Source organism: Stomoxys calcitrans, chromosome 1, assembly GCF_963082655.1.
Source record: "Stomoxys calcitrans chromosome 1, idStoCalc2.1, whole genome shotgun sequence".
NCBI lineage: Eukaryota > Metazoa > Arthropoda > Insecta > Diptera > Muscidae > Stomoxys > Stomoxys calcitrans.
The window spans coordinates 105,435,739-105,449,591 of NC_081552.1; the positions used below are offsets into that span (position 1 = coordinate 105,435,739).

Consider the following 13,853-nt stretch of genomic DNA (forward strand, 5'->3'; position numbering starts at 1 on the left):
TTTAGCGGCCATACCCCAAAACGAACATATTTGCTGACTTTTGCAATGAGGGGTTTAAATAAAAGGTATTTGAGATTAGCAAACGTATTTGATATCCAAATTGGAGGCCAATGGCAATACGGCGTTCAAATAAATGATATTTGAGAGTAGAGCAAGATGCTGATATATTTTCACCCCTAAATCGGATATATTTACCCATATTGGTTCAACTTTCGGGACCAATTTTCTGGGTGTCTACCCTTTCCCCAAAAACACCACACAAACAGCAATTATTTACTGACCATTGCAATATGGGGCTCAAATAAAGGTATTTGGGAGTATAATACGAATCTTATATCCAAAAGTGGGACCATGTATTTGGGGCACCACCTCCTCCCCCAAAACACCCCCCAAACAGTAAAGATTTACCGTTCATGGTAAAATGTGGCTCAAATGATAAAGGTATTTGAGATTTGATAAACAATTTTGGGGCCAAGTGTTTGGGGACGCCTCATTCCACAACTCCCCTTAGATCAATGGCAATATGGGGTTTAAAAAAAATGGTATATGAGGGTAGAGCACGATGCTTATATTTTTTCACGGCTAAGTGTCTGGGAGACCACCTCACCCCAGAAAACATCCCTAAATTAATCATATGTATTTACTGATCTTAGCAATGTGGGGCTCAAATGATGAGTATTTAGGAGTAGGGAACGAATTTAATACCCACTTTCTGGACCTCGTTTCTGGGACCACCACTCCCTTAACCCACCAACCAACACCCAGGGCACTTCGCACTACCAAAATCCATATGAGAATATTGGGCTCCAGTCTTTGAAGCTAAAATAAGTCTTTAACATCCCAACTTAAATGACCATAAACCCACCGAGCGAATTCACAGACGAATAAAGATCATATGGAATTCAGATTAAGGCATTTATATTATTATACTGTTTCTCAAGATTTATACACATACTATTTTCGTAGCATGGTATTTCACTAAAGGGTCTTTAATTGTCAAAAATATATTCAAAGGAAAATTTTGTTCCACAAAAAGTAAAAGCGGAGCGGGCCCTGTCCAGCTATTATAATATAAAATCGTTCACCAAACGAAATGTTTCTTTAAAAAGTTGGAAGATTTGTCATCTTTAAATTGAGCTCGAAGAGGAAAAGGCATGAAGTTTCGGATACAAAGGGAAATCTAAAACAATACCGAATCTGACCAAAATCTGTTAGCTTTATATATGGCTCGCATAAAAACTAATCTTCTTTAACCATAGGAACTCTTATCCAGTAGATTGATGCATTTGATATAAGGCACACAATAAGGTTTATAAAAATACCTTATCGTAATTTACTTGTTTTTATTATACAACATTTACTCTGAAGCACTAACTAAATTATGCTTATTACAAATTTCTTTGGAATAAAAGTATTTATTGAAATAAACATTCAGTTTCTGTAATTAGAAATAACCTTTTTATCGGCAATGGCATCATACTTATAAACAATTTATGACCAAAGTCAGCCTGTTGAAGTTAAGATTAGAATACTAAGGGATGACATAATGTATAAGCCTTACTATTTGCTGAAAATATGGTTTATCTTTGGTCAGGAGAAGCTGAAATTCATCTGCAAACCAATGTTCTTGGTAGCAATATTTGATTGTTTTTTTATACCCCCACCATAGGATGGGGGGTATACTAATTTCGTCATTCTGTTTGTAACACCTCGAAATATGCGTCTGAGACCCCATAAAGTATATATATTCTTCGTCTGTCTGTCGAAAGCAAGCTAACTTTCGAAGGAGTAAAGCTAGCCGCTTGACATTTTGCACAAATACTTTCTATTAGTGTAGTGGGATTGTCAATGGGCCAATCGGTCCATGTTTTGATATAGTTGCCATATAAACCGATCTTGGGTCTTGATTTCTTGAGGTACTAGAGGGCGCAGTTTATATCCGATTTGGCTGAAATTTTGCACGTGGTGTTTTGGTATCACATTCAACAACTGCGCTTAGTATGGTTCAAATCGGTCCATGTTTTGATATAGCAGCCATATAAACCGATCTTGGGTCTTGACTTCTTGAGCATCTGGAGGGCGCAGTTCTTATCCGATTTGACTGAATTGACTGAATTTTGCACGTGGCGTTTTGGTATCACTTCCAACAACTGATGATTCAAATCGGTTCATAATCTGGTATAGCAGTCATATAAACCGATCTTGGATATTGACTTCTTGTGCCAATAGAGCGCACAATTCTCGTCCGATTTTGCTGAAATTTTGCATGAGGTGTTTTGTTATGACTTCCAATAACTCTGCTGGGTATGGCGTAAATCGGTACATAACCTGCTATAGCTGCCATATAATCCGATCTGGGATCTTGACTTCTTGAGCCTCTAGATGGGCGTAATTCTCATCTGATTTGGCAGAAATTTTGTACAATGGCTTCTCTCATGATCTTCAACATACGTGTTCAATATGATCTGAATCGATCTATAGCTTGATACAGCTCCCACATAAACCGATCTCCCGATTTTGCTTCTTGAATCCCCACAAGGCGCAAATCTTGTCCGAATGAACTGAAATATTACACAATGATTTGTACAATGTTCAGCATTCACTTATGGTCCGAATCGGACTATAACTTGATATAGCTCCAATAGCATAACAGTTCTTTTTCAATACTTGCTGACCCGGGCCCGCTGCGCCTTCTTTTACTTTATATGGAACGAAAGTTTCCTTGGAATATTTATTTTCGACAATTAAAGAGCTTTTAGTGAAATACCATGCTACGAAAGTAGTATATCGCTTGACTAATAGATTAACAACATAAGTGTCTTTATCTGAATCCCATATGATCTATATTGGTCTACCAATTTCAATTTATTTCAGCTCGATATTCTCATGATGTCTGTTTTGGTGGTGTTTTCGGGGGTGCGGTGGTCCCCCAGATACTTGGCCCTGAAAAAATATCAGCATCGTGCTCTTCTCACAAATATCATTTATTTAAACCTCATATTGTCATTTGCTTAAGAGGAGTTTACTGGATGAGGCGTCCCTCAAACACATGGCCTCAAAATAGGTTATCAAATTCGTTTTCTAATCGCAAATACCTTTCATTTGAGCCACATATTGACATGGTCGAAAAATTTTTTCCCTTTGGGGGTGTTTTGGGAAAGGGTCCTACATTTGGATATCAATTTCGAATTCTACTCCCAAATACCTTTATTTGAGCCCCATATTGCGATGGTCAGTAAAAAATTGCTGTTTGTGGGGTATTTTGGGAAAGGGGTAGACCCCAAGAAAACTGGTCCCGAAAATGGGTATCAATTCTTGCTCTACCCCCCAATACCTTTCATTTAAGCTCCAGTGACATGGTCGGTAAATATGCAAGATTAAGTGGTGCTTTGGGGTGGTCCCCCGAACACTTAGCCCGGAAAATATATCAGCAACGTGCTCTATTCTCATATATCTATATATCATTTATTTAAACCCCATATTGCCTTTGCCCTCATAATTGAATATCAAATTCGTTTTCTAATCTCATTTAAACTCTTTTTGTAAAAGTCAGCAAATTTGTCTGGTTTGGGATATTGGCCCTAAAAACTATGAATATTTAGCTCCACTCTCTTTAGGACCCAAATTGTCTTGGTGAGCAAATACGTCCTATTTGGGGGTTGTTATGGTGGTGGGACGTCTGCTAGACAGTTGGCCCCTATTGTTTACATCAGATACGTGGTCTACTCCCAAATATCTTTCATTTGAGCCCCATATTTCCATAGTTGGCAAAAATGACCCGCTTGGGGGGTGTTTTGGGGGATGGGCGGCCACTCATAGAGTTGGCCTTGAAATACATATCGGATTCGTGTTCCACTTTAAAAACCCTCTTATTTGAGCCTCATATTGCAATATTCAGAAAACACTTACTATTTAGGTGGTGTTGTGGGGATGGGGTGGCCCCATAGACACTTTTCCCGAATATTGATATCAAAGTCGTGCTTTACTCCCACAGACCTTTCATTTGATCCCCATGTTGCTATGGTCGTAAATTTGTCCCCTTTGGGGGATGTTATTGGTGAGAGGCGGTTCCCCAAACACTTGGTCCCATATTTGGATATCAGATTCGTATTTTACATTCAAATACCTTTTATTTAAGCCCCATATGGTCAGTAAATAAGTCCAGTTTGAGGGGTGTTTTGGGGAAGGGTTGGACCTCCAGAAACTTGGTCCCACATTTGGATATCAAATTCGTAATCTACTCGCAAATACCATTCATATGAGTCCTATATTGCCATTGTCGCTAAATATGTCCGATTTAGGGGTCTTTTGGGCGTTGGGGTGGTCCCCCAAACACTTACAATTGGATATTAGATACGTTTTCGTATCCTAAATACCTTTCATTTGAGTCCCATATTGTCGTGATTGGACTATATATATGTTTAGTAGGTTTAGGGGGTGGGGCGCCCCCCCAAGGTACCCCATCCTAAATTTGGATACCAAAATTTTGTTTTTAGGTTACTTTAAGAGAACACACAAAATTTCGCTTAAATCGCACCACCCATCTCCGAGATGTGGCGTTTCTGAAAATTTGGGTAAGGGGTAGGGTCCACCCCTCCTTCAGATATCAAAAATCACCACGGTATCATTATGCAACATATGTGAAGGAAGGAATATAAGGAACACACAAACAAACACAAATTGATTTTTATATTGGGTTGCCCAAAAAGTAATTGCGGATTTTTTAAAAGAAAGTAAATGCATTTTTAATAAAGCTTAGAATGAACTTTAATCAAATATACTTTTTTCACATTTTTTTCTAAAGCAAGCTAAAAGTAACAGCTGATAACTGACAGAAGAAAGAATGCAATTACAGAGTCACAAGCTGTGAAAAAATTTGTCAACGCCGACTATATGAAAAATCCGCAATTACTTTTTGGGCAACCCAATATATAAGATAAGATTAAAGAACTTTTAACGTAAATTGACGTTTATATGATCCTCAACTAAGCGTCTTATTTTTAATGACAAAACTCTTTCAATGACGGTCAAAATGTATTTGAATAATAGGAAATTGACATTCAGAAAAGGACAACGTCGTTCCATAGCTAAAGACTTGATAACTCTACAAAAAGAAGCGTCTTTAGTTTTTTTATATCTTAAAATTAAAGATGCTATATTAAAACAAGTGAAAGCGTTCGGCGGGGCCGAATCTTATATACCCTCCCCCAGGGATCGCATTTGTTAAGTTCTTTACCCGATTTTTCTTAATAGGAAAACAAATGATAATGGATAAGAATTGCTATGCTATTGGAGCTACACCAAGTTATAAACCAATTGGGCCATAATTGGTTTGGCTGTTGGAGACCAAAGTGGAAGTCATTGTGCAAAATTTCAGCAAAATGGGATAAGAATTGCGCCCTCTATAGGCTCAAGAAATATAATCGGCAGATCGGTTTATATGGAGCTACATCAGGTTATGAACCGATTTAGTCCATACTTAGCACAGTTGTTGGAAGTCATAACAAAACACTTCGTGCAAACTTTGAGTCAAATCGGATAATAATTGCGCCCGCTAGCGGCTCAATAAATCAGGATCCGAGATCGGTTTATATGGGAGCTATATCAAAACATGGACCGATATGGTCCATTTCCAATCCTAACAGAAGAAGTATTTGTGCCAAATTTCAAGCGCCTAGCTTTTTATGGGGTCCTTGACGCATATTTCGAGGTGTTACAAACATATTGACGATATAAGATAACCCCAACCTATGGTGGAGGGCATTAAAGTAGAATTTTTCAAAAAAAATAAATAGAGAGTCATCTGTAAAGTTAAATGAGAAACAGTCAGCGACCAACATTCGAAATGGAAGGTTTGTTGTGTCCGTGAGAATATGGCTACTTAAATTTAAAGATAGCATCTATTTGGAAAATTCGGTTCTATGGATACCAAAATTGGTCGACCAAGAAAAAAATTCTTAACTGCGAATTCTATAGACGGAAAAACACTTAACCGATCTTTACTAATTTTCTAGCATTTTAATTGTGAATAACGCATTATAGGTAACCAGAAGAGGTCATTTATTCCAACTAAAATGATATCGTTTAGAATTAACGACAAATGTGGATTGACCCAGACATGCAGAGATCCTGTCAGTTGGAATGAATAATAATACACACTAGTACTGATCTGTTTCTAGAACAGCCAAGAATTTCGTGTGCCAATGTAAGTAGACGCGAAAGATTCCACATTCTAAAGTTAAGACTTCAGTCATTTGTAAAAATAGCGACGGGGAGTTTGTTAAAACTGACCAGATATATGTTCACTCGGAATTTATGGAGAGCATGGTTAACCACGATCCCGTATTTGACGTGTTTGAAGTTCGATGGCCGTTCTGACCATTCGTTTACGCGTAATTTGTCCCCGGTAGACTTTTTGGCATTTCTGCCAGAAACTTGAATTGGCTCTACACATTGACTTAATTTGGTTCTGTCCTTGACATATTTCCTTCTTATTTTCACTAACGATCTATTGAGTAAGGCTGTTCTTTTCATTTGTGAATGACGGCAAGATCATCAAGAAATAGAAGACTGTTGATAAATCAATTATTCATTTAGATCTTAAATATTTTTAGGAATTTAGGAATTTATTTATTTATTTTTTTATTTTATGATCTGCAATAATTTTAAAATCAATTTTAATGTTTTACAAAGTATATGAGCGCAAACAGACAAAATAATCGTTTTTCCAATCTATTTCTAAATTTTTAATCTAAATGTTATTTGTAATTTTTTTATATCTCTTTTCAGAAAATTTTCGTAAACTTTTGCAAGAATCAAAATCTGAATTTCACAGTATGTTCACCCGTACCTATGGAGTGATCTATCAACAGAACGCCTATGTTTTTTCGGATTTGTTTAACGAATTGGAAAACTACTACAATCGCGGACGTGTCGATTTGCTAGATGTCATGGATACCTTCTTTAATACTTTGTATCAAAAAATGTTTCAAGTCTTAAATGTTCAATACTCGTTCGATGAAAAGTAAGTAACACATATTAATTTATAAGAGGTTTTCCATTAAGATGTGTTTTTTTGGCATTCATAGAAAGTGTCATATTTTGTGATATATGATCGGATGTTTATTTCATCAAGTCGCAAAGTGTCTGTCCTATGTCATCGATAGCCTCTATCCGAATTCTATCTTTGAAGTCTTAAATTGAAGTTGGGCTATTGGCGCACGTGGCCCCAAAAATCTACCTCGATATCGGTGGCCAATTGTGATAACCTCTTCCAGAGATAACACGGCCCGGAAACTTTTCCCTTTAAAGAGTAAAGGTGTCGTTGATTGCGTGGCACGTAACGCCGTCTTGTTGAAATAAAACGTTGTCCACATTAAAATCATCCCACTCCGACCATAAAAAAATTAATAATCTTCTCTCTATAGCGCAATCTATTCACCGTTACTGTGGATCCAACCTCATTTTTGAAAAAGTAAGATCCATTGACCATAAACCGCACCAAACAGTCACACGTTAAGGATGGAGAGGCTTCTAAACAATAACTCTTGGGGTTTCCGAGCCCCAGATGCGATAATTTTGCTTGTTGACGTAACCACCGAAGTGAAAATGGGCCTCATCAGCCAAGATGATTTCACCAAATAAAAATTTATAAAATGATCTTTGGCCATTGTTCTACACCGAAAGAGTTGTCAAAATAAAGATCTGTTTGTTTTTTTTTTTGATATTGACAAACAATTTGACCAAATAGCAGCCTCCTTAAATGCTTAATGATTTTTTCAAAACACATTTTTGAAAGTTAAATAATTTCAATCTTTTTATACCCACCACCCAAGAATGGGGGTATATTCATTTGGTCATTCCGTTTGCAACGCATCGAAATATACATTTCAGACCCTATAAAATATGTATATTCGTGGTCGTCGTAGAAATCTAAAACGATTTAGCCATGTCCGTCCATCCGTCTGTGTGTTGCTTCGCACCGGCTCTTATTTTTTGTCCATAAGCAGGTTTAGTTCAAAGGTGGGCTATATCGGACTATATTTTTATATAGCCCCTATATAGACTGATCTCCCAATTTTAGTCCTTAGGCCCATAAAATGCGCATTTATTTATTTGTTTGTTTATTAGGTGTGGCACCAGCTCAACAAGATCATATCCTATATGTTAATGTTCTGGATCATTATTTTTACATTGAATATTTACTATTTTTAACAACTTAAATATCGGAAGTTAATTCGTAGCTTGCTTGAAGAATTCAGATAGCTCTTACTTGAAAGAAGTAGCATTGCTTATACTCTGAATGTTGTATAAGGTATTGCTGTTCAGAAATTTGAGATTTCGAGATAGCTGAAATTTATAAGGGCAGTGAATTGTGTCAGACCCCTCGACTCCACTGACGAAATTGATCCAAATCGGGCCATATTTGGATAAAGCTGCTAATGTTTCATAAATGGGCTTTACGTAATGAGGTTAAAACGAATATCCGAGGTAGATATACGTTACAATATTCGTGGTTGCAGCAGTTTCAAATAAAAAATTATTTTTATCAATTAATTTCGTGATTCTGTGAACTGGCGGCGTCAATACCTTAAACGAGTGAATCTATCTTTAAATTTACACAAGTTGAATGTTTAAGTACTTTTTTATACATCAATACCGTGATATAAGGTATTGCAACTAATGAAAAGAAAAGAGCGATCTTTTAATTTTACTTATTAAATCCCTAGAATATAACATGACTTCTTAGGCATCTGCAGTGCAAATTTCTTACCATGATTTATGTCAAATGCCCGTACCAAGAATTGTTCAAACCGGTTCAAAATCTGATATAGATTCCTATAGACCGATCTTCAGATGGTGGTGTTAATTTTACCTGATTGGATTTAAAATTTATATGTGGTCTTGATTTACAACATAACATGTGTTGCAGAGATATGGGGAAGTTCGGATATCAACGAATGTGGTAAGCGGCTTATCGAATATATTATAAGTTGCATTCTGGCGATTTGTAATAAAGAAAATAAACCGACCTTTATTACCAGGAACAGGCTGGAGATACTAGATTTTACCTTTGTATAGGAGGATGTAATCGAAATGGTCAAGCGAATCATGAAGGCTCGAATGACTCGCCTATGTCAGCACGCCCTAGAGCCAAACCAAGGGCAGCTATATGTAAATCTGAACCGATTTCTATGAAATTCATCTGTAATGTCGAGAGTTATAAGAAAATCCTCCCTGCTAAATTTCGAGAGTATCGGCTAACAAATGAGCAAATTTATTGCAATATTGCTTAAAATCTGATGAATATATATAAGCTATATCAAAATCTCAACCGATTTCATGCAAATTTCTCAGATATTGTGGTATTCGTCGAGGAAAGAGTTATGCAAAAGTGTGGTCAATAAATGCGCTTGCTGTGACTCTAGAAGTTAAAAGCCGGATATATATATATATATATATATATGTATATATATATATATATATATATATATATATATATATATATATATATATATATATATATATATACCGACCTTTATTACCAGGAACAGGCTGGAGATAGAAGATTTTACCTTTGTATAGGAGGATGTAATCGAAATGGTCAAGCGAATCATGAAGGCTCGAATGACTCGCCTATGTCAGCATGCCCTAGAGCCAAACCAAGGGCAGCTATATGTAAATCTGAACCGATTTCTATGAAATTCATCTGTAATGTCGAGAGTTATAAGAAAATCCTCCCTGCTAAATTTCGAGAGTATCGGCTAACAAATGAGCAAATTTATTGCAATATTGCTTAAAATCTGATGAATATATATAAGCTATATCAAAATCTCAACCGATTTCATGCAAATTTCTCAGATATTGTGGTTTTCGTCGAGGAATATATATATATATATATATATATATATATATATATATATATATATATATATATATATATATATATATATATATATATATAAGACCTATATCTAAATCTTAACCGATTTCCAGGAAAGTCACCGGTAATGTCGGTAAGAGTCAAGAGAAAATTCTTCGTGCCAAATTTCGGGAGAATCGGTTGACAAATGACCATTTTATTCTACTCACTATTACTGCAAATCGGACGAACATATATATGGGAGATATATCCAAATCCGATCTGATTTTTTCCAATTTCAATAGGCTTCGTCGCTAGGCCGAAAAACTATACCAAATTTTAAGACGATCGGATTGCAACTGCGATCTTAACTTTGTACACAAATTAAGATGGACAGACAGACGGACATAGCTAAATCGAATCAGAAAGTGATTCTGAGTCGATCGGTATACTTATCAATGGGTCTATCTCTCTTCCTTCTGAACTAAGTTATAATACCCTGTTCCACAGTAGTGTTGTGGGGTATAAACATTTTTTACACTGACAATAATAAAATACTTTTCGAGGTTTCAACTGGTTTTTATTTACATATAAATTAATTTATGTATATGTACATTCTTTATAAAGGGTGATTTTTTAATACTTAATAATAAAATACTTTTCGAGGTTTCAACTGGTTTTTCTTTGCATATAAATTAATTTATGTATATGTGCATTCTTTATAAAGGGTGATTTTTTAAGAGCTATAGGAAAGTTTTTCAAAAAAAAAAAAAAAAAAACACATAAAATTCATGAAATCTTTATTTGAATCGAGAGTACGGTCCATATAATTTTATGTTTGAAGATTATTTCATGCAAATGTTGACCGTGACTGCGCCTCAAATGGTCCAGCCGCTAAATTCAATGTTGCCATACTCTATCCAACATTTCGGCCGGAATCGTGAGATCCCGATCCCAAAGTTGTCTTCGAATGCGTCAATTGAAAAAATAGTCTAAAGGAGTTAAATCGCACCATCTGGGCGGCCAATTGACCGGTCTCCAACGTGAAATAAAATGTTCACCAAACTCACCACTCAATAAGTCCATTGTTACACGAGCTGTGTGGTATGTGGCACCGTCTTGTTAAAACCACATGTCAAGCTCTTGCATTTTGGGCAAAAAACAAGTTGGATATCGTCTCACGGTAGCGCTCACCATTCACGGTTACGTTACGATTCGCATCATCTTTGAAGAAGTACGGTTCAATGATGCCACCACACCAAACTGTGACTTTTTCTGGATGCATTGGTAGCTCTTGCAATGCTTCGGGTTGATCTTCACTCCAAAATCGACTATTCTGTTCATTTACGTACCCATTGAGCAAAAAATGAGCTTCGTCGTAAAATGGAAGAAGCACGATGAACTTTCTTAACAGAGCGCGCATTTTGATTATAAAATTCAATAATTTGCAGGCGTTGTTCGTTTGTAAGACGATTCATTGTTAAATTATAGACCAAACTGAAGTTGTTTGACAGTGAAACAAAACACGAAACGTGCGTTAGCTGTTTCAACCAGTGTTGGCAAAAAGATAATGCTAGAAAATCATCCTTTAATTTTAAAATAGATTGTGCATATTGAAAAGGATGCCAAGTTCAATTTAATGTTGAAACATAATTCTAACTTACCTTTTTACCAATTATAAGCAGATCTATTTTGGTAACTCGAACTATTTCAGGGTATATTGGGTTTATTTCGATGTTATGATACACAATAACATTAAAAGCCTTCCATGTTGCTCTAATGATTTTTGTAATTGGACATACCAATAGCGAATCTTTTAAAATTGTCCATTTCCGAGTTTACCATCCGCCTATCAATTTTTATCCATCACTGGTCTATACGCTTATACACTCAACCGCTCCTTCTCTCTAGTAGGAGAGGAGAATAATTATTGGTCCGGTAAACGAATAATCGTTTGCAGCTATCGAAACACTTTTGCCATTAAAGAGTTCTTGGTTTTAGAACGAAAGAAAGGTACTTTTACCGTAGGCAAAATTGCCAATGGGTATACAATAAACTAAGTTGTAACATTCAATAATACTAGGTTTATGGCTACCTTTTGATATGTTGAAGCGAAACCTTACTTAGTTACAACAAAAGATAAACTTCGTCATAAAAGATTTTTGTTTCTCGTAAAAATGTCTTTTCTTTTCGACAAGTAAACTTCTATTGAAAAAAACGTTGGGAGTTTGTTTACGATAAAATTTCAGGAATTTGTGACGAATATAAAGGATTGAGGCCACCTTAGCGCAGAGGTTAGCATTGGCGCCTATGACACTGAGCGCCTGAGTTAGAATCCTGGCGAGAACATCAGAAAAAAATTTAAAATTCCTTTTTTAATTTTTTGCATAAAAGAGCCATGCCTTACCACAGACGAAGTTCATAAAAGTTTAATCATAATTGAAGTGACTATAACATCAAAATGTGGCAAATAATACACGACTGAAGTTCAACAGTGGAGGGATATCCTGCTATGGTTTAGATCACGTGTCATGCATTGGGTATATACTGCAGTTGTCAGACCTATAACGCTATACGGTGTTGTGGTCTGGTGAACGGCGCTTCAAAAGTCCACATATTGTTCAATACTCAGCCGGATTCAAAGCATGGCTTGTTCGTGCATCACAGCCATCTGATGCACAGAATTTCATGCTACTCCTAATGTTTTGGACAATATGGCTACAAAAATTGCTGCGGCCACTGCTGTGAGGCTAATCGAGATTACTCTTTGTCCTGATGTTCTGGGCAGTGTGAATTACACATTGCCTGAATCGCTTTTTGATAAAAAGTACTGTACCATTATTCCTGATAGACCCCATTGGAATTACAATATTCCTGTTATTAAAAGGAGATTTTTTTGTTATTATCTTTTTGGCAACACTGGTTTAAACAGCTCACGCACGTTTCGTGTTTTCAACCATTAATCGTCTAACAAACGAACAACGCTTGCAAGTTATTGAATTTTATTATCAAAATGGGTGATGTGTTTAGAAAGTCCATCGTGTTCAAATTGTGTTAAGCGACGAAGCTTATTTTTGGCTCAATGGGTATGTAAATGAGCAGAATTGTCGATTTTGGAGTGAAGGTCAGCCAGAAACATTGAAAAAGCTACCAATGCATCCAAAAAGAGAGACACAGTTTGGTATCGTTTATGACCTGGTGGCATCATTGGACCGTACTTCTTCATTGGACGAATCGTAACGTAACCGTGAATGGTGAGCGTTATTGTGAGATGATATCCAACTTTTTTTTTGTCCAAAATGCAAGAACATGACTTGCACGACATGTGGTTTCAACAAGACGTTGCTATTGGGTTGCCCAAAAAGTAATTGCGGATTTTTCATATAGTCGTCGTTGACAAATTTTTTCACAGCTTGTGACTCTGTAATTGCATTCTTTCTTCTGTCAGTTATCAGCTGTTACTTTTAGCTTGCTTTAGAAAAAAAGTGTAAAAAAAGTATATTTGATTAAAGTCCATTCTAAGTTTTATTAAAAATGCATTTACTTTCTTTAAAAAATCCGCAATTACTTTTTGAGCAACCCAATATATACCACACAGCACGCGTAACTATGGACATATTGAGAGGCGAGTACGGTGAACATTCCAACCGGTCAATTGTTCGCCTAGATGGTGCGATTTAACTCCTTTAGATTATTTTTGTGGGGCTATGTTAAAGCTCAAGTCTATACAGACAAGCTCGCTTCAATTGACGCATTGGAAGACAACATTGAAGCATCTATTCGGGAGATACCGGTCGCAATGTTTGCCAAATTTGCACTAAGCGGATGGACCATTTGAGGCGCAGTTGCGGTCAACATTTGCATGAAATAATCTTCAAACATTAAATTATATGGACCGTACTATCGATTCAAATGCAGATTTCATGGATTTTTCTGAATTTTATGTGTGTTTTTTTTAACTTTCCTGTAGCTCTATATGAATGGTTTTCAC

General features: G+C 36.2%; 1 protein-coding gene across 2 annotated transcripts in view; it reads left to right on the forward strand.

The window, feature by feature from the left end:
• LOC106093455 (glypican-6) overlaps positions 1-13,853 on the forward strand; it is a 423,383-nt gene that overhangs the window by 355,587 nt on the left and 53,943 nt on the right. For both annotated transcript variants that reach the window (XM_059363259.1, XM_059363260.1), the window contains exon 3: positions 6,790-7,024. In XM_059363259.1, the coding sequence (XP_059219242.1) occupies positions 6,790-7,024 (235 nt within the window). The remainder of the gene's footprint in view (positions 1-6,789; positions 7,025-13,853) is intronic.